The sequence below is a fragment of the Salvia splendens genome, chromosome 14 (genome assembly GCF_004379255.2).
Source record: "Salvia splendens isolate huo1 chromosome 14, SspV2, whole genome shotgun sequence".
Classification (NCBI taxonomy): domain Eukaryota; kingdom Viridiplantae; phylum Streptophyta; class Magnoliopsida; order Lamiales; family Lamiaceae; genus Salvia; species Salvia splendens.
Genome location: NC_056045.1, coordinates 23,472,594 through 23,499,342, shown reverse-complemented (window position 1 = coordinate 23,499,342; position 26,749 = coordinate 23,472,594). Strand labels below are relative to the sequence as shown.

General features: G+C 36.5%; 3 protein-coding genes and 1 long non-coding RNA gene across 16 annotated transcripts; 2 read left to right on the top strand and 2 right to left on the bottom strand.

Moving 5' to 3' along the window:
- Positions 1 to 62: 62 nt before the first annotated feature.
- Positions 63 to 3,956, bottom strand: LOC121764377 (ribosome biogenesis regulatory protein homolog). The gene is made up of 9 exons (XM_042160412.1): positions 3,951 to 3,956; positions 3,411 to 3,610; positions 3,132 to 3,282; positions 2,354 to 2,405; positions 2,111 to 2,239; positions 1,743 to 1,860; positions 688 to 871; positions 482 to 595; positions 63 to 403 (listed from the first exon to the last, which is right to left on the bottom strand). Exons 1-9 carry the CDS (start codon positions 3,954 to 3,956, stop codon positions 251 to 253), a joined length of 1,107 nt encoding a protein of 368 aa, XP_042016346.1. The 3' UTR covers positions 63 to 250.
- Positions 3,957 to 4,194: 238 nt separating this feature from the next.
- Positions 4,195 to 8,480, top strand: LOC121765701 (cell division control protein 48 homolog E-like). Its single transcript, XM_042161904.1, has 9 exons — positions 4,195 to 4,354; positions 4,470 to 4,632; positions 5,243 to 5,471; positions 5,848 to 6,614; positions 6,710 to 6,931; positions 7,034 to 7,105; positions 7,214 to 7,495; positions 7,577 to 7,936; positions 8,049 to 8,480. The coding sequence occupies exons 1-9, from the start codon at positions 4,326 to 4,328 to the stop codon at positions 8,343 to 8,345; spliced, it is 2,421 nt and encodes an 806-aa protein (XP_042017838.1). The 5' UTR covers positions 4,195 to 4,325; the 3' UTR covers positions 8,346 to 8,480.
- A 3,765-nt stretch (positions 8,481 to 12,245) lies between these two features.
- LOC121764659 lies at positions 12,246 to 15,670 on the top strand. Of its 13 annotated transcripts, none has more exons than XR_006042587.1 (9): positions 12,246 to 12,565; positions 13,037 to 13,311; positions 13,544 to 13,726; positions 13,806 to 13,906; positions 13,991 to 14,046; positions 14,195 to 14,262; positions 14,338 to 14,457; positions 14,797 to 14,867; positions 15,345 to 15,670. XR_006042587.1 is itself a non-coding variant. In XM_042160680.1 (8 exons), coding segments are annotated over exons 3-8 (339 nt in total). In that variant the 5' UTR covers positions 12,246 to 12,565; positions 13,037 to 13,311; positions 13,544 to 13,724; the 3' UTR covers positions 14,839 to 15,670. The 13 variants fall into 13 exon arrangements, 3 of the variants coding, with proteins under 3 accessions (XP_042016614.1, XP_042016615.1, XP_042016613.1); XR_006042586.1 differs by having other exon boundaries at positions 14,797 to 14,901; XR_006042590.1 differs by adding an exon at positions 13,415 to 13,472 and having other exon boundaries at positions 14,797 to 15,670.
- Positions 15,671 to 24,168: 8,498 nt separating this feature from the next.
- On the bottom strand, positions 24,169 to 26,403 carry LOC121763844. The gene is made up of 3 exons (XR_006042507.1): positions 26,056 to 26,403; positions 25,294 to 25,374; positions 24,169 to 24,344 (listed from the first exon to the last, which is right to left on the bottom strand). It is a non-coding gene; the product is annotated as an uncharacterized LOC121763844 (long non-coding RNA).
- Positions 26,404 to 26,749: the final 346 nt, after the last annotated feature.

The window sequence follows — 26,749 nt, the reverse complement described above, 5'->3', positions numbered from 1 at the left end:
TAGTAAAATTTTGGGAAATACAGCATGTAACTGCAGTTGTATACTCCCAACCATCACAGATAGAGACACAAAATACTACTCCTAGAAAACAGCAAATTTTGATAGTACAATAGATCAGAAGTAATACATTCCTCTAAAACATTTTTTTTGAAACAAGGGATGCGAGCGTTTGCCATGTCCAGCTTAATATAATTGACTAGTGCCTAACCAAAATTCCACGATCCCCATATGATCAAGACAGATGAGAGCATCATTTTGATTTTCCTTTACTTGAGGAAGAGTGGCCTTTATTCGACGTTTTCTTGAAAGATTTCTTGTTCGCCTTAAACTTGCCTGAGTTTGACGATTGCCCACCTTGTCTCCTTTGGTGCTTCTCTCTTTTCACGTTGTACATGTTCACAGCCTATATTCGACAGATTGAATGGTGAATGAAATTTGTACAGTTGTGGAAAATGAGATTCGGAACTAAATGGAGACTCACCTTTTCTACGTTGAGTATCTGGTGAGAGTGCTTGGACATCAACCTGTTCAAGACATTCTCAGTCTGCTGTTTTTCGATGGTTCCCATTCCTGATCCTTCCACAGCAGGTAGGTACTGCAAAACCGATAATAGTAGGAAAAGCAATGAGCCCGTTATCGTTGAACATCATAAGAAGTGAAGCTAAAGGAATGGGTGATAAGACAGACCTTCCTATATTTCTTTTCATGCTTCAGAGGCTTTTCCCCTGGCAATTTCTTGTCAAATTTCCCACCGCTCGCTGTTGCAGTTGCTGCCATGCCAGCGACATTTTGTAACACATCTTTGCTAACTTTCTTAGGCTGTGATTGCGTTCCTGTTATAGGTAAGGCGGTCGCAGCAAGTTGAATATGACTGCAAATTATATAGCCATTTGGATTAAGCATTGCTATAAAACTGAACCAACTGGCAAAGCTGACGGGATTTTGTCATATAAAGAGCACGAGTACATTAATATCGAAGAGAACTAGACCAAACGAGAAGCACAACCAAAGGTCGAGAAAAAAATATGAATGATATCATCACTAAATGGAAAATGTTGAGCAATCAAGAAGCTGGTGAGAGAAGCACTGTTGAATCTGGCTATCCTAATTCTGTAATGACTAGGCATTATTATAGCATAAAAGTAAAGGTAGGAAGGAGTGAGATCATGGTTTATTGTTCAGTCAGAAAAATAATAAGTCATTCAATTGTCATTCCAGTCACTAGAAGCTCTCATGAGCGGAGACTTTGCCAAAACATTCCAGCATCAGATCCTTAAATATGGACATGTATAAGAGACTAGTAATCTCAGCTCAGTCTGTAAAATAAAGCGGTGTATATTTGTGGCATTACCTTCTTCCATAAAAGCAGTGTTAGTCAACTAATCAAGACAAGAAGAACCATGGATTTTTCTGCTACGATAAAACCAAACACCCTTCCTCTTATTGGAAACACGAAAGTACCTATTGCCCATTTATATCAGTCACCATCAATAATGTGATTCTATATCCTAGAGTAGAACCCTCAACTGAGTGTTAGGTAAAAAGAACTTTAGTTGTTTCTAAAGATAACTGAGAAATGTCAGTACTGCAAAATTAATAGATTATAATATTCATGGAGTATATGATAATTATTTGCAATGGATGTGATTTCCAAATTCCAATCAAATCCATGCCAAAAATTACTGCCCAATAGATAAGCAGAATGTTACAATCCCTGTATCTAAAGGAGGTCAAAAGATAACCTTGGCAAGGCACCTGCTTTCTGAGCATTTTTCAGGTTCTTCAATCGATTACCCTCCTGTTTGTCAACTCTGCTTTTCTTCTCTTTACGTCTCTCAGCAAAAGGATCGGTTCCAGGTTCTGGGAAAAGGAAAGACTTATTACTAAAGACTGAGGAGAAGATTTATATGCTAATATTATCGTATTGTCAGGATAGAAAATAACCATATTTACATACAAATCCTTAATTTTTAACTAAACAGGTTTAGTATCAATTGTGGTCCCCTAGTTCAACCAAGCGAAAAAACTAGCAAAAAGAAAAAAAAAAGGGTTTCTTAGGCAATTCTTAAAGCATTTTAGCTTGAAAAAAAAGAAGGGAATTGATATTTACCATCAGTAGCCTTGGCGTCAATGATTGGTATATCATTGTCATCATTAACACGATCATAACCATGGAGCCTCTTCCAGGTACCGGTTTGCTCATCATAGGCCATTTTCTCTTTCTTCCGCTTTTGAATACCTAATTAATATTCCAAAAGAACAGTTAGAACCCAATATTTTCCAACAGGTCAAGGTCAGCAATTATCAAAAGTAAAGAAAATATTTCATTCTTGTTATAAAAAACAAACCATACCTTTCTGTTGGGCAAACACTTCCCACTGTGTAGGAGGTCTAGGCTTCGGAAGCTGAAAATATAATAAAACAAAAATTTTACAGTAAATCACAAAAATCAATCCCAAAAAATAAATTATAGCATGAAGCAGATGAAAATGAAGCATGTTTCATTTCTTTTCCGAGTTATAAAATTTTTCCAAGGTCACGGGACAACTAAAATAATGAGTACTTTGTGAAAATTTTCCATTATGATCTCCAGAGCAGACAATTGGTTGCCATTATCTGATGCAACAGAAATATTCATGTCCTCAATATCCAGGAGGTCCAAAATTTTCCTGTCAGTTCACTAGTCACTACCACACCAAGCAGTGGCCATTATGAGCCACCACAGAATCCATATATTTTATAAACAAGGGTAAGATGATGCCCTAAGCAACATTGTCATAGTTTCATCCAAATACTATATAAGTATAGTTATCGTGGTTCCATGCGATAACACCACGTCCTAAAGCAAAATCACCAATTGAGAAACCCTCTAGTGTCTTAATATATGCTGATCATTCCCCTATAACACAAAAATGGAATAGTACCCAATACCTAGCAATTGGCATTTGGCATACAAAAGATAATGTATAAGAGGGTAGGTTTAAAGCACTTAAGTAATTACTTCAATCGCCAACTTGTTCATCTAGCATATGACAACTGGTTCATGCCTCTAGGCAATTCGCCCTCGCAACAAGAATTAATAAGCTAAATCATTTCCCGCATTTCAATACATGAAGAAATAGACGGCTTACAGGTTTTTCTCTGGGAAATTTGGCAGTAGGTGGTGGCAACTTGACAAGGGGGCCGTCAGGATCCTCCGTCGAAGGCAAATTGAAAAGAGCATCTGCAACTGCTTGAACCAATTTGGTGGCCTGTTCAATTGTTTCCTTTACAATCTCCTCCCTATAACAAAATTAAACATAAAAATCCACTACTGATACTCGGAGAGAAAATCCCAACCCTTCACCCAACATACACAGAGAAAAACAAAATTATAGTAATAAACAGAAGTAGGAGAAGAAAAAAAAAACCTGGAGGTTGGGGGAGACGCGAATTGATGATGCTGATCAAAGGCCGTAAGGTTGCCCAAATCGATTTCATACTGTGCTTCCTCCATTTCAGTCACTCTGTTTGTGTGTGAGAGAGAAAGGGGGGAAGGAGGATGCTGGAGGGCAGAGGTAGGAGGAGGTGGTGAAACGGCATAAACCCCAAAACCCAGAAGGAATGAGATCTTTGGGCTTGGGCCTTTGCAGATTTACAATTCGGGCTAGAAAACCTGATTCAAATATGGCTATATGTATATCAATGTCTAGCAAGCCCAAAACGTCGGCCCAACTAACGAATCAGATTAAGTGGGCTCAGTTTTTTATGGCCCCCTAATATTACTGCTTCCGTTCCTCTCTCATAATCAAAACTATTTTTTGAATAAAGATAATTATTTTTATCTTAGAATACTTAATTTAAATTAACATATTTCTAAAATTGAAAATCTATTATAACTAATTTTTCTTTCCTTGCTTAAAATATTAGAGCATCCCAATAAGGTAAATAGAAAGTAAAAGATAATTAACTGCCATGTTTATATGTTCTTCATATAAAACCATTCTAATGAGGGGGTATTTGGAAGGATATAGTTATATTTATCTTTTTTTAACATAAAAAATAAAAATGGTATTTAATTTGTTTACTAATATCCTATTCAAATTAACATATATATAAAAATAAAATATTATTTCCTGGCTTTAACATATTTGAATACGAATAGAAATAAGAAGTGAGGTTTACCCAAAGGAGTAGTACTAGAAAAAGAGTTGCACATAAAAATCAACCTTTTCTTTTGTAACACGAAACGAACAAATTTTCACTATATATCTGCAATTCATCAACTAACTCCCAACTCTTCCCCAAATTGTCGTCTTTTCAGTAATCTGCACAGTTCGACAACCATGAGCAACAAACCAGAGTCCTCCGATCCGTAAGTATTTCCTTGCATTATTGGATTTTGATGTATGTTCATTGATTGATTGATAAACTCATCTGGGTTTTTTAGACTCCTTTCTTATTTTTGTTAATTGGTTCATGATGTGTAGCAATGCGAAGAAGGATTTTAGCACTGCGATTTTGGAGAGGAAAAAGGCGGCGAATCGGTTGGTGGTAGATGAGGCCATCAACGATGATAATTCTGTAGTTTCTCTTCACCCTGATACTATGGAGAAGCTCCAGATTTTCCGCGGTGACACAATCTTGATCAAGGTTTTTTTTCGTCTCACATACTATAGTATTTATGGGTATATTAAATCCGGATGTTCGAGCTTTGCGTATTTGATTTGGGAGAGGGTGCTTCATGTTTATCGATGCAATAGTTGAGATCTAAATTTGGTTATTACTGTCAACTCTCTAATTCACAGTTTTCAGCTAAATTTGGGTTTTTAAGCTTGAGTTTCTTTTGTTTCTGTTCGTGGAAGGTTGATTTGTTGAATAACTTGTTGAGCTTTGTTTTGTTGAATGGTTGAGTTTTGCATCTGTTTTTATTTACTTTGTTAATAATGGTGTTGAAATTTTTCTTTAAAAAGAATTTGCAGATGTCCGTAACCCTAATTTGATCTGATACTTGTACAATATGATGGTTGCATTGTTACTGTTTTAAGATGAGTGATTTCTAGTAATACTACAGGATGCCCTGTGAGATATTGCTTGTTATGGGAGATAGTTTTAATGCCATTTTTCGTTGTTCATTTATTATTGTTTTCTGTCTTGATTCTTGTGGAATTACTTGACTTATGCAATATATGGCATTATGGCTTATGATGTTAATGCCATGAATCCTTGCTTTACTGATTTGTTGTCATAATCTGGATTAAAGGGTAAGAAACGAAAAGATACCATCTGCATTGCCCTTGCTGAGGATACCTGCGAGCAACCAAAGATTCGGATGAATAAGGTTGTCCGGAACAATCTCAGAGTTAGACTTGGAGATGTAGTTTCTGTGCACTTATGTCCTGATGTGAAGTATGGGAAGCGAGTCCACATTCTCCCTGTGGATGACACCATTGAAGGGGTTACTGGCAACCTTTTTGATGCTTTTCTGAAACGTGAGTTTGGTTATGATTTCAATTTTCTGACTTTGTGTTGTTTTATTTCAGAAGGGTTTATGACTGTGATTATATTGATTTAATTGAATTGGGTAGTCTGCCCAGTCAAACTGTTTATTAAACAATATGATTAGTAATGGTAATTTTATCTGTCGTGTCTCAGGGATGTTGGTCTGTGTTTCAGTTGTTATTATTCCCTTAATGGAAACATACCTAATTGTCCTATAGAATTAGGAAAAACTGAACAACACAATCAAGATAGCAATTCATTCTTGTTAATTTCCATGATACCCTATTCTTTAGAATATATTGGTCAGTTAAAGTGTGGTGATTTTGTTTACTTTCTCGGAACTAACTTCTTTTTTTATCTCTGCAGCATATTTCCTAGAGGCATATCGGCCTGTGAGGAAAGGTGATTTGTTTCTTGTGAGGGGAGGAATGAGAAGCGTAGAGTTCAAGGTTGTCGAAACTGATCCTTCGGAATACTGTGTTGTTGCCCCTGATACGGAAATCTTTTGTGAGGGAGAGCCTGTAAAAAGGGAGGATGAGGATAGGTTGGATGAGGTTGGTTACGATGATGTTGGCGGTGTTCGTAAACAGATGGCTCAGATTCGTGAATTGGTAGAACTGCCGCTGAGGCACCCACAGCTTTTCAAGTCAATTGGAGTGAAGCCTCCGAAAGGAATTCTGCTTTATGGCCCTCCTGGATCCGGGAAAACCTTGATTGCCCGAGCTGTGGCCAATGAGACTGGTGCTTTCTTCTTCTGTATTAATGGACCAGAAATTATGTCAAAAATGGCAGGAGAAAGTGAAAGCAATCTCAGGAAGGCCTTTGAGGAAGCTGAGAAGAATGCACCTTCTATTATATTTATTGATGAAATCGACTCCATTGCTCCCAAGAGAGAGAAAACCCATGGAGAAGTAGAAAGGAGAATCGTATCCCAACTCCTGACGTTAATGGATGGACTCAAGGCTCGCGCTCATGTTATTGTGATGGGTGCTACTAACCGTCCCAACAGCATAGACCCTGCTCTGAGAAGGTTTGGGAGGTTTGATAGGGAAATAGACATAGGCGTTCCTGATGAAGTAGGGCGCCTTGAGGTTCTTCGTATCCACACAAAGAACATGAAACTTGCTGAAGATGTAAGCTCAGACAACTTTAGTTTTAATAGGAGTTCATACAACCTCCTAATTTAATAGACTTTGTATGAATCTGTAACATCTGTTTAATATTGCAGGTTGATTTGGAAAGAATTTCCAAGAATACACATGGCTACGTTGGTGCCGATTTAGCTGCTTTGTGCACTGAGGCTGCCCTTCAATGCATTAGGGAAAAGATGGATGTTATCGACTTAGAAGACGACTCCATTGATGCCGAGATACTGAACTCCATGGCTGTCAGCAATGAGCACTTCCAGACTGCTCTTGGAACAAGCAACCCCTCTGCTCTGCGTGAAACGGTAGGGGTTTTATTTTGGTTCTTCCCGTTTGCATTTTCAAAATATTGATTCAAATGGTCGTGTGATTCTTCTTCTACTAATTTGTCGAATTGAATGTTATAGGTTGTTGAAGTGCCGAATGTTAGCTGGGAAGACATTGGAGGCCTTGAGAATGTCAAGCGGGAGCTACAAGAGGTATGTCTTCTTCATAAGACAATTGATAATTCTGATCTTGCAAAACCTATATTCCAATTTGACTATTGTCTTCCATACTAATCTTTTAATATGGTCTTGTGAATTTAGACTGTTCAATATCCGGTTGAGCATCCCGAGAAGTTTGAGAAATTTGGAATGTCACCCTCGAAAGGAGTTCTTTTCTATGGTCCTCCTGGATGTGGAAAAACTTTGCTAGCCAAGGCTATTGCGAACGAATGCCAGGCAAACTTCATCAGTGTCAAGGGGCCTGAACTGCTCACTATGTGGTTTGGAGAGAGTGAGGCCAATGTGAGAGAGATTTTCGACAAGGCTCGCCAGTCTGCTCCTTGCGTCTTATTTTTTGATGAATTGGACTCCATTGCTACTCAGGTGTGTGTTTTACGCAGTTCTTTGTATTCATACTTTAAATAATGATGTTTTTCAGTGACTCACACGGCTCGCCTTTTGCAGAGAGGAAGCAGTGTAGGAGATGCTGGTGGCGCTGCTGATCGTGTGTTAAATCAACTCCTAACAGAAATGGACGGAATGAATGCTAAGAAGACTGTCTTCATCATTGGTGCCACCAACAGGCCCGACATCATCGATCCTGCCCTCCTCCGCCCTGGACGTCTTGATCAGCTCATCTACATACCTCTTCCTGATGAGGAATCGCGCTACCAAATCTTCAAGTCGTGTTTGAGAAAGTCGCCTATCTCCAAAGACATCGACCTAAGAGCCCTTGCTAAGTACACCCAAGGATTCAGTGGCGCTGATATCACTGAGATATGTCAGCGTGCAGTCAAGTATGCCATCAGAGAAAACATCGAAAAGGTATGGCTGGCTCGAGATGCTTAGATTATGATAAATAGGAGTATAAAAATTTGTCAGATCTTATTTATCACTCAAGTAAGTTTTTATGAATACAACTATTTATTTCTCCCAGGATATCGAGAGGGAGAAACGGAGAGGTGAGAACCCCGAGGCTATGGAGGAAGATGTCGAGGACGAGGTGGCAGAGATCAAACCTGCACACTTCGAGGAATCGATGAAGTTTGCTAGGAGGAGTGTGAGTGACGCCGACATACGCAAGTACCAGGCATTTGCTCAGACCCTGCAGCAGTCGAGGGGATTCGGAGCAGAATTCCGATTTGAGGAGCAGAGCAGGAGCGTCTCTGCAGGGGCTGCCGACCCTTTTGCAGCAGGCTCTGTTGCAGCTGATGACGATGATCTTTACAGTTAAAGCTATATTGTGTTGGAAGTTTTTATTCTATCGCTTTGTTATTTATTTTCTATGTTAAACTGTGTTACTAAAGTACACTGTTTCATATCATGGGATATTCTGGTATGCAAATTTAATTAATATTTACTTTCTGTAGATATGAATACTTATTTAATCTTTGCCCTTTTTACATACAAGTTTGACATGATGTGTTTGATGATATTCCAACATTTAATCTTTGCCCTATTTACATGTGTTGTAAAATGAGATAATGTTGGAAAAACGAAGGTTGTTCCTCAACTGAAGACAGCCAAGTCAGTGTCAATTGTCTAAGTCATGCCATTTGATTATTACTCCATCCGTCCCTAAAGAATATGCACTTGGGGTCAGTACGAGTTTTAATGTAAAATTAATGAAGTAAGAGAGAAGTAGTAAATAAAATATTATTAGTGGAGAATAGGTCTCACTTCATTAGAGAGAAAAGACTTTCTAAAATTAGAAAGTGTATATTCTTGTGGGGTGGACAAAAAATGAAAGAGTGCATATTCTTTCTAAAATTAGAAAGTGTATATTCTTGCGGGTTGGACAAAAAATGAAAGAGTGCATATTCTTGAGGGATGGAGAGAGTATATCACTATCTCTATTAGCCAAAAATACCTTACGATTTTCTTTTCCATCATTCACCAGAAATGTATCACTATATTTTTGGATCGTATCTCTATAAACTAATCATGTGGCTAATAATATGAATAATTTTAGTTCTTGTATGTATGTGCTTAATCCAACCCCATGTCAATTGATTTTAGTTTAGGTTTGATTAAGGTCGATAGTTAAAGGGCTTGGCGAGCTGGCAACCACAATATTGTGTGGTACATATATACATCAATTCAACTTCAAGTTCAAATCAGACATTAAACAATTTACAGTACAATAACATGAAATACCACCAACTTGTCAACTTTGGTTATTTCATATGTTCATTTGGTGTGTACTATTTTATTCTTTTTTGGCTTCTATTCTATAGGATAGTGACATACACACAATCACGAAAAAAAGCAATACATAGCATAAGAGAATTGATTACTCACTACGTGTCTATTCGATACTATGTATTGAGGTGTTGACAAGTCAGAAATATTTCACTAGAGAATTTCCTATAAAAAATATAGTGCACTCTACAATTACAATGACGGAGTGATGCATTCTTAATTTAACTACATTTAAATCGCAGGTGAACAATGTAGTTAATTACAGAATTAGGTAAGTAAAAGTATTATATCCTTTCTAATTATTATGAATAAACCAACTAATACTACTTAGACTAATCAACTAAAATATCGTGGTTTAATAAATTAAAAAGATTTTGGGCAGACGTACAAATTAATATTTCACTTAAGCCAACCCTAATTTAGGTGGCGCCAAATACTATCAAAATTTAGGGTGCACGTAGAAATTTGTTTAGTTAGAGACTATATTTTAAATTTGAGACAATATTTTCCTATGTCTCATTGTGATGATAGGGACTTATGAACAACGATTCACACAAAATATAAAAAAAATGATGATGATGATGAATGGATATTAAAAAAAGAAATCTTTTTGTTTGGTAAAGAGTTAAACACCTCATCTACTATGTTTGTCCGTGTCAATGTCCACCAAATGATAGTTAAATTGGATGATGTGGCACGGTGGCAACTGTGTGGTGTGTGTGCATCAATCGAAACTACAACATTTCAAATCAAATCACGATGCATTAGACAAATTATGGTACAATAGCAAGATATAAGGCCACCAGCTTTATGAAATTTGGTTATTGCATCCTTTCAATTTCAATTTTGCACTACATAATATGTAAAAATGTTGGGTGCATACATAATATGTAAAAATGTTGGGTGCATACATAATACTACTGTTTTTCAGTCCTAATTAGTTTGAAGTTTTATGAAATGGTTCAAAATCAAATTTGTGTAGATTTAGTTCAAATCGGATAATAACAAACTAATATATATACCGTCCATGATACTAAAAAATGGTATTAAAACCTATAATAACTCCGATTAGAATCGGATCCGGAATTACCCGAAGTGTCGGCCACTCGGCCTCTTCTAATTCGTCAAAGCTCGTTCTGTCAGCGACATACTAGACATAATCATTTTGTTTTTGGAGACGACTTGTTCATCACTATAATTTTTTATTTGATAGTCTAATGTTAGTGTAAGTTTATTTAATACATAAACGTAATGTATATTGGTGATGTCAAATAATTGAGGAAACCACTTAAAATGTGAAAATTACGGGTACAATATAAGACCTTTCAGACATAATACAACTAAAAACCAAAATCTAAGAGAATCACACGAAAAAAGCTACAAAAAGAAATACACAGAAATCTGAAACAAAGCCATATAATCAAGTTGTGGAAGACAACACCTCTTTTCCGTAGGATATGATGACCCAGGTTTGGATCATGAAGTCCTAAATTACCCAGGTTACAATCGATTCCGGAATGACCCGAAGTGTCAACTGCACTCCATGACAAGTTTTTAATGTAGTCTAGGTTTAAAGGGATGTTTTTTTGTTGCAAATCCATTCTACATCGGAGAGCATGAGAATTCGGAAACAATATAATATACTCCCTTCGTGGACAAGAGTACATAGTTTCCAAAAATTTAAAAGTACATATTCCTCTGAGACGGACCAAAAAAAAAGAGTGCATATTCTTGCAGGACCGAGGGAATATAAGAATTTCTCAACTCTAATTAGTTGGACTTATTTTGGAAGTGACCCAAAAGACAAAATATGTGCACCTGACAATCATAACAATTGATATCAGAGCTCAAGTTCAGACCAGCCCCATAATGACTCGAAGTCGACACAACTGCTTGATAAGTTTCTAATGTGTTCTCAATCGAAGAGGATATTTGTTGGGTGCAAACTCATACCAAATCTGACAACAAGAGAAGTTGAAAATACTTCACCCGTCACAAAAGATGTCAGATGACACATGGTGTTAGGAGATTTTGTTGATTGTTTTAAGTGGGGAGAGAAAATATAATTTAATATATCAGTGTGAGAGAACTTTTTTCATAGATAAAAATGTGACATCTTTAACAAGACAAACTAAAAAAGAAAATGAGACATCTTTTGTAGGACGGATGAAGTAATATATAAGTATTTCTCAAAATCCTAATTAATTTAAGAGTAACTAAAAAAACAAATCTGTGTGAATTTAACCTTAATCAGACAATATCAAACTAATGTGCAGCTGATGATACTAACAAAATCTACATTGCACGTATGCATGCATGATTAAACTCAAGACCTCTCGTAGGAGAGAGTTTTCACTACCAAAAAAACGTGATATATTGACGGAATTAGTGACGGACAGTTATCCTTCTTTAATTATTGGCGGAATTAGTGACAGAATGAGTTTCTGAAAATAATAACATTTTATTTTTATGATAGTGACGGATGATACCGTCAGTAAATTATTTTATTTTGTTTTTACTTTTGTTTTTGTGATTTTTAATTGGTGACCGACTATTTCGTCAATAAATATATTTGAAACTTTTTAAATTTTGATTTAGTGACGTATTTCGGTCCGACACTAAAATTTATTTTATTTTTTAGTTTATTTTTGTAATTGTTAAATTATTTGCAGATTTTTTTGTAATTAAATATATTTCAAATTTTTTATAATATCAATTTAGAGACGGATATAATTCTGACACTAATTTATTGTATTTTAAGTTTTTTTTTTGAAAATTTTAATTTGTGTCAAATTATTTCGTCATTAAATATATTTGATTTTTTTAATTCAGTTTGTGGCGGATATAGTCTGACACTGAATTTTCTTAGTAATTAATTTTTATTAATTTACAGAATTAGATTTAAGATTAATTACATCCCCAACGCAGCGCGTTCTTCCTTGACAAGCTCTATTCAAAATTGAATTCCAGCCAAACTCTCGACCATTGTAGCTGAGCTCCCGAGATTCCAAAATTGGGACGCCACCACCACCACCACCACCACTTCTTCCTCCCTCCAGCACGGCAGCGCCTCGAGCTCGACCATTGCTTAGCGCCGCTGAGCTACCCGCCGACAATCCTGTGCGAAGCTTGTGACGAAGAACGCCGAAAGAAGTTCAAAAAGGCGAACTCTCGACCTCTGCCTCTATTACTCTCTCTCTCTCTCTCTCTATTATTTTCTCACTCGGCTGGGAGAAGCGCCTTGACCTGAAGGTACAATCTAATTATGCGTTGTTTTTTCGCTACTAAGCTGGAGGATTACGAGGATTGAAATTATTTGATTGATTGTTGTTTTTACTGTAATCGATTGGTGTATGTTGAATTTTTGTGGAGAATAGAGTGATTTTGTTTTGGATTATCTCAACTATGGAGTTGATGAGCAATTGCGATTTTGATCGTTCATGAGCTAATTAATGGAGGCATTAGATGAGTTTAATTTCTGTCAATTCCCGTTTATGTGTGTTTTTGAAGGCGTAATGATGAATATATGTGTCGTTATTTTTCTTGGGATTGTGGAGGCATTTCTGCCATGATTGAAGCTCTTAGGTTTAAAATTGCACATTCATTACCTTCCTCTCTCCCTTGCTTTGCAATTAAAGTTCAATTGATCGTCCAATTACCTGTTTATGAGTGAAATTAGTGATTCTGGCATTGATCAGTTGTTTAATTCATGTCTATTTCCAGTCAGGAAAAGTGTTCTACAGAGATGCAATTCCTCGAACTCATCATCAACAACAGAAAACAAACCTCAACAGAGCAAGGCAGACCAAGTTACCAGACCTCAACTTCCCACCGTCATCAAAGAAGCAGACGCTAAACCTCTTCGAAGACAAGGTGCTGGACTTGAAGTTCGTTTGGAGCATCATCATTGTGCTGCTTCTTCTATCATGGTTCACTACGTTGGCAATGGATGATCCAAGAAAGAATGCTATACACGCTCACAAGAACTGTGTGGAATGGTATGACATTTAGAACAATTTCTGCACAATTGTCTAGTTTGCGAAACAATGGTGTTGGATTGATAAAATTTATCTAATGTGCTTCATCAACTTGTTGTATCAGGCTACTATCTACTTGTTCATCTTTGTTAGGGTAGTCATTAGTCATGGAAGTTATTGAGGTAGATTGATAGAGTTCAATTTGTTATTTTCCTGATATATATAGCAAAATAAGGTTGTGCATCTTTTGTAGGGCACCCAATGTGTATTTTGAAGAAGATATATTGTCAACCTTGAAAATAAGTTGTCTAGAAGTCGAAGAATATGTTGTTGTTGTGGCATCAATAGAGCTGCTCTCGGGAGTTATGACAAGAGTTGTGGCAAGAGCTTTCATGTTCCTTGTGCTAGGTTGACTCCATAATGCCTGTGGGATTATGTAAGTATAAACTAACAACAATTTCCTAAAAAATGGAGAAAACAATGTGATTAATGTTGTGGTTTTTAACACATGACAGGAAAACTTTGTTATGCTATGTCCGATTCATAAAGCATCTCAACTGCCAAATGATACGCCTCAATTTGAATCAACGAAGAATAGTAAATCTTCTGCTGAAAGGTTTGTTGCAATTTCCAGATTGAATATCCACTTATTAGTTGGTTTATATCATGACTTTCTTTTCATTTTTTAACTTCCCTCCAGAAAATCTTATATCCATCAAGATAAAGTGAAAACCATTATATCTAATAACTTGACAGGTACGTCGGATATACTCGCTTCCCCGACAAATCTAATCCTTTCTACTAATCAGTCGACTGGTATATATGTTCTACAAATCTATGTCTCATGTTCAGTAATTTAGTTGTTTGAAAATTTTTAATTTAATAGTTTGGTTCGATAAAACAGGTAGCAAACCAGAGGAACTTGGAAACCTCACTTCCCTCATAAATTTACAGCTTGGTGCAAATCACTTGGTTGGTATTGTTGTTATATTGTTCTTAAAAATCAAGAAGATAATTTGCCATTCCTTAGGAACCTCATTATCACAGATAATTTGTTATTTGGCATTATCCCATCTGTCTTCTCCTTCGACAACGATGTAGGAGGCACTAGTTGGGTTGGGCTATCCTGTTGGCTATTCCAGTGGTTACTGGAATTATTGCCACCAGGTATATATATAAATATACCCTCTCTAATCAAAACTCGTTTTAATAGAACTTTTCTGTAGCTTTGCTTTGAATTGTAACAATTTGTTAATGGTGTTGATTTTTCAGTCAGTTTTGCTTGGAAAAATTTGCTAATTGTTTTAATGATGTGGCTAATGATGATGATATTTGTGTTTAATATTTATTTAATGATACAGCAAATGCTCTACTGAATTGCTATGTTGTTTGCTGGTGATGCTTGTGAATTGTCATTCTTAATGTTGTAATGCTGCTGAAATTTGTTGTTTTGTTTTTAGTTGTTATGGATTTATATCTTACCATCAGATATGGGTGTTTGTGCAGGTTCACACATCGGTAGTTATGATACATCGGAGAGAGATTTAAATGGTGCACACCTGAAGTCCTCATAATTGGTATAGCCTCAATTTTGTATTTGTCAATATATTGGTGAGTTGGCTATTATTTTATCAGGGTGGTTTTCTTTGTTTTTCTTTGGTTTTCTTAAATGATTATGTGTTGTACCTGTCCAAGATTTGCATTGTTTACTAGGTGCATCAATTATGATCTCTTGGAAGAAATTATTTTTTATTCAATTTGTAAGAGTAAATTAATTGGGAATAACTAGCTACATTGCTTAGATATGGTGTGTAAGAAGTACTACATGGTCATCCATGGCTTTAACTGCAGCTTTATGACAAAGGACAATTTCTACCTTGCATCCCTCTTTGTTGAATGTATGTATCATGGGATGGAATCTGAAAAAAAAAGAATAATGTTGAGTTTTATGATCTGTTGCAGTTAGAATTAGCTAGTTGTTTAGAGCTGATGTTATTTTAGTTACTGATACTAGTATTATATTAACTTGAATGCTCATGCCCCGACCGGCTTAGATCCTTCTGTGCGAGCTGAAATACGAGAGCAATTGCGCCAAGAATTGTGGGAAGAATTACGACAAGAAATGAGTCAGGAACTTGATGCTGATCGTGAGCAAAGAACAAAGTTGGAAAATGATGATGCGATGATGCAAGAGATGATGAAGCAGTTCATGACGACGTTCCACCAGTCCAGCAACACTCCTGACGGTTCTGTGGGGATATGAACCATGTATCACAAACTTGATACGTTGTCTTTTCTTTTGAACATCATACATTTCATACTTTTGTGGCTTGTTTTAACTACTAACATTTATACTTATTCATCATAATTTTGAATTTAATGTTTATTTTGTATATTTAATTTTATTGGTTATTGATTTTAGGTTTTTTTTAATATTCAGGTGAATATTAATTAAATAAAAATTCTGATCCAAATGCTAGATTAGTGACGGATTATGCAGTCACTAATGTGTAAATATGCAACACAATACTAGTGATGGAGGTAGTCGGTCTCTAACCAGCGACGGATTATTCGGTCACTACTATGAGACTAGGGAGCACAGTTGTAGTGACGGACTAGGCCGTCACTAATTAGGACATCTAAAGGCACGCCCACTCAGTTTTGTGACAACATATTCCGTTGGTAGTGTTGTTAAATTTAGTGGCGGACAAAATCAATCATTAAGTGAGTGTTCGGTTTGCAAGATTGTATTCGAAATTAAATTTATAGGGTATTTGGTTCATGAGATTGAATTCCAAAACTCAATCATAGATGGATAATCATGGGATAATTAGTCATAGCTAACCACATATGACTAAAATAATCTCACAGCTCAATCCTAGATTATATCTTGGTATTATTTTATTTTGGAAACCGAACACTACCTAAATTTTTTATCGACAAGCTTTTTAATTACGGAGTCCTTTCGTCAGTAATCTGTCACTAACGTTGTTTAGTGACGGAAATTTGATGATTAGCGACGGATATTTCCGTCACTAAATGGCGAGTTTTTTGTAGTGTTTGTGGTACCTCGGCTTTGTCATTTAAACAAAGTCTTATTAACAAAATTTTATTATAATTAATAGACCATTTTTATGTAATGCTAAGGATAATTAATTTTCGCTTGATATTTATTGAAAAATAGCTTAAACCTAAAATTATTCTAAAAATGAATACGTTCGCACATGCAGGATGAATAAGTTCAACAAGCAAACATATCTTACCGACAGAAAACTTCACATTTCTGATGATGTGAAAATATAAAATACCAATGAACAAGCAGGGTCCAGGGCCCATGTCCATGGTCGTGGAAATCTTGATCTATGACTATTTAATATCATTTTAAATATTTATAGTAGTATATACTTTGGAGAAGTCTATATATGTGTTTGTTTTGAGGCCCTCCATTTTTATAAGCGAGCAACATGAATTGTGACAGAAATTAGGATCAAAATAATTTATTTATAGGACTCATAAATAGTTGGGCAAGCTTTGAACATTGAGCACATGCTTGTCTAGAAGGAGAATTGGAGTTTGTCACCACTTACATGAAATGAGAATTATGGAGTATTAAGTATAACCAACGTTACCCTAAGTTGTTGCTCCATCTTTTTTCAGTATATCTTTTTTCTTTATGTAAATGAAGATAAATTTAAAGATCGCGCTACGGAGGATTAGAACTTGAAACCCTTGGCATCAAGTATTTTTCTCTCTACCGCTTGGCCAACTCACACACAACTTTTAGAATATCTTTTGTTACATTACAGATGATACGAGCTGTGAAAACTAGATCCGAGTTAACTAAATACAGAGTATATGTTAAGGGTTACATCAAATTATCACATACTTAATTAATAATACTCCTCCGTCCCTCCCCCAACTAAATACGAAGTATATGTTAGGGGTAACACAAAATTAATAAGATTTTAAGTGCTAATCTTTTCTTTTTAAATCATTATTCTGTCGCTCCCCCAACTGAATAAGCTAGCTTCTCGATGGTATACAATTAAATTTAGATATCATCTCCTACCTAAACATAACATTCAATATTTATCGTGTAAACTTGTTTTCTACCCAACACAAATCATGAAATAGTTGAATAAATCAACTAGTCCCGCGGCCATCATAGCGAAGGAATTTTTTGACAATTATGGTCGTATGAATACATAATGAATTGAGATACATTTTGTGATTTTTTTTGTTTCCATTTTTTCTTATGTAAAATAATTAATGGCATTGTCATAGAGCTGGGAAAGAGAATGGGTGTAGCGCCAGCCCCCCCACACGTGTGTGGAAAGCTTCAAATTTCAAAGGGTAAGACATCATTTGTATGAATCTTACATGAATCTATGACTACCAAAACAATTGTTTCGAAGTGTTGTCAGAGTTGCACGTGTCACCATTATCATTTTTGTTTCTCACCTTTTTACCTTATCGTCATTCCATTTTATACTATTCTATACGATCTCCTATTGTCATTCCATTTCACTATTTTGGAGTGTCCACAGTAACTCAGTTGCGGCGGTCGTCGTGCTAGCGGCGGCAGCACATCGGTCTATTGTTGGACGAGGTAGAGCTGTAAAGGGGGGCGGAGCCGCATTTGCAGCGTGGACGGGGCGGCGGCGGCGGCGGCGGTGGCGGTGGCGGAGGTTGACGGTGCGCAGCCGCGGTGACCTATTGCACGCCGCCGACCCAATTTATTTAGGTATATAAATACAACCTATTCCCAATTCATTTTTTCCATTCCAATTATTTTTATTCTAGTCCAATTAAAATATACCAACAATTGATAAAATAATGTGATTTATGGTTGTGTCGTGGCTGTTTATTGGGCTGAACAAGTTTATGTGGTTGTGGCGTGGTTGTGCCGAACTATTGTGGATACTCTTATGGGATCACATGGTCTCTTTGGAGTTTCTTATTCTATGTGATCATATGGTCAATTTAGTAGCTTGGAAATAAAGTAATTTTCAAAAGATGCAATCGAATTAAGAAATTGAAAGAGACTCATTCTTTGGAGGTTCGGAGCATGGACTAAAGGATGATGTCCAGAAATTCCTTTTTCACCAGGCCGAATGTATAATGACTTACTTAAAGCTAGAAGATGGATGTGGCATAATCGCAGAAGCAACTCTGGTGAACATAAAGGTGCAATGTAGCTCGCCTTACTTCCTGGTCAGTTTTTGCTTGGTGGTTTTGGTTGATGAATGTTTTACCTTTGGATTTCTTGTTTTGTTTGGAGGATGCACTTCTTAGTCTTCACTCGGTTGCTTCTTGTTTTGCTTGCTTGTTTTGATTTTGAGCTGTTTTGTGTTCTTGTCTTTATTGGACTAGTTTTTTTTTATGAACTTTGGTTCCTTTGCTCACTGATCTTAGAGCGGTTGGAGCTTTTTTTTCTCTATAAAAAAATTATTCCCTTTCACCTTAAGCTTGGACACACTTATGTTGGAAAATGCACAGCAACGAACGGATGTTGTGCTTGTTACCACCACCTAATTGCTAATAAAACAATAAGTATAATCTAACTTGATAAAAATTAATAGCGGTTTGTGATGCTGTCATGCTGCTTAGCGGAGGATGATGTGCATTTTGCCACGCGCAGACGATCTGAGCTTTCTTTTTCTTATGTGTCACATTTTGACCTTATATAAGAGTTTTACGAAAGGAAAATGAATGGAAAAAAAATAGTGAAATATGAGTTCTGTATTTGTACATTAGTTTTATGATTAAATGTGAGTGAATTGAATTAGTGGAATATGTGATACATTACTAAAAATATAAAAAATGAAATGAGAAAACTAATAGACCGCTCAAAATAAAAAATTGGAACACATAATAGAAGACGAATGAAGTATTTAACTACGTGAATTTAAAAGTTGTCCAGTAAAAGCAAACAACTTTGATGTGAGCAGAAATTTTCCACTTAAGTCTAGCCTTTCATGGTTTTGAAAGCTAGTTTCGGATTGGTGGATTCGATCAAGCAATCAGGTTCATAGTAAAAAAATTAAAAATGATAATGTAACAAGGCAATTTCCATTGATGCACGTACCTATCAAATAAAATGTGTATGAGAAAGGAAATGAAATGGGAAGATATGCAAAGCGTAGAAAGGTTTTTTTTTTTAATTTACAAATAAAGTCAAAAAAAATTACAAACTCCTATACTATAGAAAAGAGAAAATTACAACTAATGTCAAAAAGGCTCGAACTCAGCACCTCATACAATAATGTCTAAGTTTCTTGCCAAAATTACAACTAATGTCAAAAGGGCTCGAACTCGGCACCTCATACAATAATGTCTAAGTTTCTTACCATTAGGACAAAGGCTCTGGACAAATAAAATGTAGAAAGGTTGTTATTAGATCCAAACATTGCAAAGACTAGAAAAGTGTAGTGTTTGACATATGATAACAAACCTTTGACAAAGCACAATTGTTTCGTCATTCATTTTAATAGCAGTATTGCAATTGCAATTCCCGATTTGGACATTGTTTCGTCATCTATTGCAATATTATGGAGTATGAATATAATATATGATAAAATTCATTAGAGAATTGAACATATATTTCTCTCTTTAACTGTGAAAGCTAAAAGTTAGAAAACAATTGCCCTGTTGATAAAAGCATCACATGAAATTAGTCAGTATTCCATTATTATGACATCTAATACATATTTTCAACATTTAATAATGAATTGAAATCGTCCATTAGGCCACCCGCAACGCGTTACGCGGGTGGCACGAGTCCCGTTCCTCCGTGACGAGACGGGCGCGGGACGCGTTGCAGCGTCCCGTCCCATCACCAGCTCGCCGAATCACCCGTCACGCCGAGACGCCGCGCGAGACGTTTCGCCACGCGCTCCCGTGACGTGGCGCGGGCTGGGGCCATGCGTGACGCCCACTCGCCGGCCCGCGAGTGGATTTCGTCACGCTGACGCAATAATTCATTTTTTTTTAAAATCGAATTTAATAAATAAAAAAATTAAAAATTCGAAAACGGTAATATTAATATTACCGTTTTCGACCATTTTCCTTTTTTTGTTTATTTTTTTACTCTATAAATACTCTTATTTCATCCTCATTTCACACACAAACACGCATCTAATCATCTCTATTTCCTCTCCAATTTTCATCTCAAATCATCTCTTTTATTCTTCCCCAAAATTTAATCGATCTAATGGATTCATATGAGCAAATGCGTCGAATAATGGAAGAATCACTTGAAGAAGATCGACGCCGGAAGGCGGAGGAAGCCGCGCCGCCCCAAAGACGCTCCCGGACTTACATCCATCTTAACCGGGAGGAAGCCGCCGCAAGGTTAGTCCGCGACTACTTCTGCAATAACCTGGTGTGGGGAGATACCTACTTCCGTCGCCGTTTCCGCATGCGGCGACCGCTATTTCTCCACATCGCAAATACATTGGCAGCCCGGGAAGAGTTCTTCCAAGAAAGGTTCGACGTCGTCGGCCGTCCCAGCCCACGACGTTGCAGAAATGTACTGCACCAATCCGTCAGCTTGCGACTGGACAAACGGCGGATGTGTTCGACGAATACCTCCACATTGGAGAAAGCACTAGGACAATGTGTTTGATCCAATTCTGCAAAGGCGTCCGGGCAGCCTTCACCAACGAATTTCTCCGGAAGCCAAGCACGACAGATTGCCAATTCCTGTTCTGCCTTCACGAAGAAGTGCACGGATTCCCTGGGATGCTTGGCAGCGTCGATTGCATGCACTGGCAATGGAAGAATTGCCCGGTGGCGTGGAGGGGGTCGCACATGAGCGGCCACAAAGGCACCCACCCCACTGTTATACTCGAGGCCGTTGCCGACTACCGGCTATGGATCTGGCATGCGTACTTCGGGGTCCCCGGCTCGAACAACGACATAAACGTGCTCCACCAATCCGACCTCCTCGCCGAAGTTTTGGATGTTAAAGCGTCGACCATCAACTTCACCGCTAACAACCGACGCTATAAAATGGGGTACTATCTTGGCGACGACATCTACCCGAAGTGGCCAACCTTCGTGAAGACGTGCACCAGGCCTGTGAACCCAAAGCAGGCGCTTTTTGCGCATAAGCAGGAGGCTGCTTGGAAGGATGTAGAGCGGGCATTCGGGGTTCTCCAAGCGTGCTTCAACATTATCAAAGCCCTGGCTCGTACGTGGTTCATGGAGAGCATGGTCGACATCATGTATACATGCATAATCTTGCACAACATGATTGTCCAAGACGAATGACCCAAGGCGGGAAATTGGTTCGACCCTGAAGCCCCCGGAAGCTCTACCGCAAGTAGTCCGCCACGCAGTGGAGTGCGTCCGTCTATACAAGAACGGTTGTCTATTCGGGCAAGGACACGTGACTTTTCCGCCCACGCCCAACCCCAAGATGATCTAATGGAGCACATTTGGGCAAAATTTGGCGGAGGAAATTATTAAATTATGTATTTTTAATTTTTGTAGGAAATTATTAAATTATGTTTTTTTTTACGAATTTTATGTTGTAATTTATTTTATTTAATGAAGTGTGTTTTTATTAATTGAATTTGGTTGGAAATAAAAATAAAAATGAAATTGAATGAATAATAATTTAAGGGACGGATAAGAGATGGAGGGTTGCAGGTTCCGTCCCTTAAGAGATGGATTAAAAAAGTATAGTGAGACCCATGAATAGTAATTTAAGGGACGGATAAGTAACAGCGTTGCGGATAACCTTATACGTCTCATATCTTAACCAGAATGTAGTGCCCACGTGGCTGGGTGCATTTTTGGGCCTTTTATTGCCTCACTTTTAAAGAAGAGTTTAGCTTAATTAATGCTAATAACTTAAAAAAATGTACTCATTCTATTCCAACTTAATTGCAGCATTAAGAGCATAAGCAATGGTGCGGATGTCCCGGTGGACATCCCCGCTGACATCCCAAAAACACCTTCTGCCACGTCATACGCACATTCCACTGCAGATGCCGCATCATACGGACATTCCACTGCACAATGGCGGACATCCCCAATGACATCCCGACGGACTCCCCACAATAATAAAAATTCACAAATTCACAAATTAAACAATTTCCGGAATTAAAATTTCGACACAAATAGGGAAAAAAATCCATTAAATAAATTGGGACGTCCGCGTGGGCATCCGTCGTGTCTCCGCAATGGCGGACGTCCGCACGGACGTCGCTACGGACGTCCGCGGAACTCCGGTGTCCGCAGCGGACGTCCGTATCCGTCGCGACCTTGCACAATGGCGGACGTCTACCGAGACGGACGCCATTGCTGATGCTCTAAGCACGAAAACTAAAAAATAATTTAAATGCAACAAAAATAAAGCAAAACAAGAGAAAGAATAAAATATAGAGATAAAAGATAGAACTAAAGCAAGATAGAGAATAAAGTAGGAACAAAATGTTTTATTTTATAGTCATAAAAGGAGAAATGAGTTAACTACTAAGTTGGACATCTAAAAAATAATAGAACTGCTCAACTAAGTTGGGACGAAGGGAGTATGTGTTTCTTCCGTTGAGAATATTTGACTCGATAAACATGAAACCAATGTTTTAAAAATCGGACCGGACCGGCCGGTTCGACCGGTTCAACCGCGAACTGGTCGGTGGTCCTATCCGGTTAGCACTATAAAACCAGTGACATGTTCAACCGCCATGAACCGCCGAAACCGGCCGACCTGACCGGTCTGGCAGGGAACCGGAAACCGGTTCAAATGCTTTTCAAAATTTTATTCTAAAATTTTGGCCTTGATAGGGGTCAAACTCAAGACCTCCCGGTGAATTTACCAACAATTCTACCACTACACCACAAGGACTTATTGGTAGCAATATGAACATAAGTTATTTTCATATGTTAAACACGAAATATTTTATCTATATAAACTAATAATCCGTGTTTAATACGTATATATGTATATTAAGAATATGTGATTACTTATATTAAAAGTTTACTACTATTTGATTATATACTAGGAGTATTTACTAAATATATGTTTTAAATTTATGTTTATTCATATATCTTTGTGTATAATATTATTTTGCAGCATTATTTTTTGAAAATAATACTATGAACTTATTTATTTTTATACATAAATATTAAATTTTTTATTAACAATAACTTACTACTAGCATAATTTATATATTTAATTATATTTGTTGATAAAAAGTTAATAAAATTCTATCATTCACTAAAAATATATTCTTTTTAATTTTATATTCTTTTAAGATAATTCATTTTAATTTTATATATTCTTTTAAGAAATTGTTAATTATAATATATTTCTTATATTTTAATTATAATTTTACAATCACTAATGTTTTATAATATAGGAGTTTGGAGTTTATAATTATACATAGAGTTTAATACTAGTTTTTAATATTGTGTATTATAATTTATTATTGTATTTAAACTTAACGTCATTAAATATTCTAATATACTAGTACAAGACTTGTTTTCTATAATAATACTATTAAATGTATAATACTATAATATTTATTGATAAAATATTTAATTAAATTTTATTATTTACTACTAAATATATATAAATATATATATATATATATATAGGGTAGTGATCTATGACAAACTGTAACACCCCTCACCCGATTAATTTAATAATCGAATAAGTGATGTCACATTTTTGGTACAAATCCCGACTTAACAAAAAAAAATCCTTGATTCTTTATTTATTTATAGATGAATTTTTTTCATTTACTTGGCAAACGGAAAAACTGTTATATAACGTCTAGAATTAAATCATAAACCTGTCTCCAAAAGTCTATATATATATATATATATATATATATATATATATATACATACATACAACCTGGACACTCCTCACAAAATATACGTGCTTAGCAAAAGTTTATGAAGTAATATAACGTCCAAGGTACATTACACTTCTAATACATGCCACATTTATAAAATCCAAAAGAATTACCCAACGCAAAAGCTTGGCTAGTGACCCGACTTGAGCAGCTGTACAGCAAAAGAAAGTCTGATCACCTAATCTGCAGGGGGAAAGAAAGGAGTGAGCTTCAATAAACCCAATAGTATACTCAACATTAGAGCCTAAATTCCCGGAGTTAAGTAAATGTTGTACAACCAATAAATTTACATGATTAATTATGAAAACGATACAGAAACTACATCATTATATCCATGCACATATATTTCATATTAGAAACGAACAATTATTTGTCAATCTTCGATCTCATGGAGTTTACCCAAAAGGTTTACAAGTCATGTACTCAGAATCACAAAATGAGAATACAAAATAAATTGCATAACGTCAATTATTTAAAACACAGAGTAAATAATAATAATATCCAAGTCACGAACACATATGCAACACATATGCAGATTACCAACATTTTTACATATTCAAACACATATAGCCCTCTTAAGTGCTTAGTGACAGACTAGGGTACGCGGACCAGAATCAGAAGCAGAATCAGATACAGACGCGGCCATGGTCCTCAATGGGACGCCGCCCAGACCACCCATTAGGGTGCAGATCAGACAGATCAGATAGGGCCCATCAGATAACAGACGATCCTCGCTTCGGTTATCCAGAAGACGAGTGATCACAGATAATGCAGCGCTGCTGTCCTATGGCATGCCAATTGTACCCACCGAATACACTCAAGCAAGGGGGGGAAGCATAGTCACGCATACATATACTTTACTTCAGACAATTCTCAATAGAACACAACACATCAGATATCGTCACAGATAGATCACACATCATTACAAGTAATCATATTTGTTTACACCTCTTCAACATATATCAGATACCACATTTACCTTAATGCACACTTCCATATTCAATATTCACATAATTCACGTCAAAAGCAAAATATATAGATCACATAATGTATCACCGATTAACACACAATATTCTATATGAAATCACGTAAACTTAATTCAGGAATTAAGACTTAATGTAGAATATACTACCTCAAAATCTAAAATGCCGTGCTAGGTCACTTTACTCCTTTGCCTTCTCCTTGCCCGTGCTATCCCTCGGGCGAGGATTACCTTTCAATAATAATTCTTATCAACACAAACACCAACAATAATGTAAGCATAAAGCATTCTCTTATAGTCAACTTTATCTGCTAATGCATATAGCTTATGTAAATTTTTTTATCTTTATTCTAAAAGCCATACAAATAATTTGTAACCAATTTAGACAAAATATTATAAACTTATGTTCTTACTTAACTACAATAGTTGAGCATAAGAACTCCCTTTATCCATTAACATTGCCCAAACAGTAGGAATAAAATCCTACATATGCATAACTAATTGAGCATAAACATCTTTCAACAAACTTCATCAAAATCGTCATCTTACACTTTTAGCTATAGGCTGCCCCAGGATGTACTTTACAGAAATTTACATATTTCTCAAAGTCATTATTTATCTTTTGTAAGAAAAGTAATTTCTCTAAGGTAAATCAAGTTTGTGGAGCAAGGTTCCAATCTAAATCACGATTCCATGTTATCTCAACATTTAAACATCATACCCATCAATTATATTCCATTCACTCAAAAAAGACTTAGGAAAAACTAGCAAACAATTATATAACAATTGTATTATTGAATTCGTAGCCAAAATTACTTAATATCCAAATTGGGGAAAAACTAACTTAAGAACCCTAGCTTTTAATTTTGAAGCAGAAATTGAATAAATTGGTAATGTGAGGGACTTGCTTACACAAAGGGAAGACAAGCCTAGCCTAAAGCTGCCGGAAAACGGCGATGACGTCGCCGGAAGGGCAGCAGCAATGCAGAGAGGGCGGCAGCAGGGTGGAGGAGACCGGCAGAGAGGAAGAAGAGTTGCTGGGGCGATCACCAGAGGGAGGCGACGGTGCGTCTCTAAGTATGTGTGTGTGTTTGAAAATGGCGGTGTGTGATTTGTCGCAGGGAGTGGTCTATGGTGTAGTGTGTAATAGTGGGAGTTGAATGTAAAGAAATTGGTGTGGAAGGGAAGAGTCACGTAAGTTCTAGAAGGGAGAATGGTTAACAAATCTTAATCACATTTCCAAAATCTTTTTCTTATTCTTTATTATCTTTCTTTCTTTTCTTTTATTCTTTCTCTAATAAACACCACACAAACAAATAATTCACATAATAAGAAACTATCTACACACTTCTAGAATTTAATTTATTTACGACTTCCGACGCATTTGAACTAATTTAATTTAATTTATTTATTTTTTTAAATTCGGGGCGTTACACAAACACTCCTTAACCAAATAACTAGAGAACAAATCATAGCCACAAGATCAAGAAAATCAAGGGCTAGTATTAATACATGTAATTTTCTAATTTAAGGAGAAATTAGTTCCCTCAATCACAAATTTACTCCATAATAACAAGACGGGGGTATTATGGTAATTTTGTAAAAG

Excerpts from the sequence above, each read along its gene's own strand:
- LOC121764659 (XM_042160679.1), top strand. The coding sequence starts at position 13,818 with ATGCTATGTCCGATTCATAAAGCATCTCAACTGCCAAATGATACGCCT. Across the intron at positions 14,107-14,194 it reads TTCTACTAATCAGTCGACTG|GTAGCAAACCAGAGGAACTT; the intron begins GTATATATGTTC and ends TCGATAAAACAG. Across the intron at positions 14,263-14,391 it reads AGCTTGGTGCAAATCACTTG|GAGGCACTAGTTGGGTTGGG; the intron begins GTTGGTATTGTT and ends ACAACGATGTAG.
- LOC121764377 (XM_042160412.1), bottom strand. Across the intron at positions 1,861-2,110 it reads TGACGCCAAGGCTACTGATG|AACCTGGAACCGATCCTTTT; the intron begins GTAAATATCAAT and ends TCCTTTTCCCAG. Across the intron at positions 596-687 it reads ATGAAAAGAAATATAGGAAG|TACCTACCTGCTGTGGAAGG; the intron begins GTCTGTCTTATC and ends TCGGTTTTGCAG.
- LOC121765701 (XM_042161904.1), top strand. The coding sequence starts at position 4,326 with ATGAGCAACAAACCAGAGTCCTCCGATCC. Across the intron at positions 4,633-5,242 it reads GTGACACAATCTTGATCAAG|GGTAAGAAACGAAAAGATAC; the intron begins GTTTTTTTTCGT and ends TCTGGATTAAAG. Across the intron at positions 7,496-7,576 it reads TGGACTCCATTGCTACTCAG|AGAGGAAGCAGTGTAGGAGA; the intron begins GTGTGTGTTTTA and ends CGCCTTTTGCAG.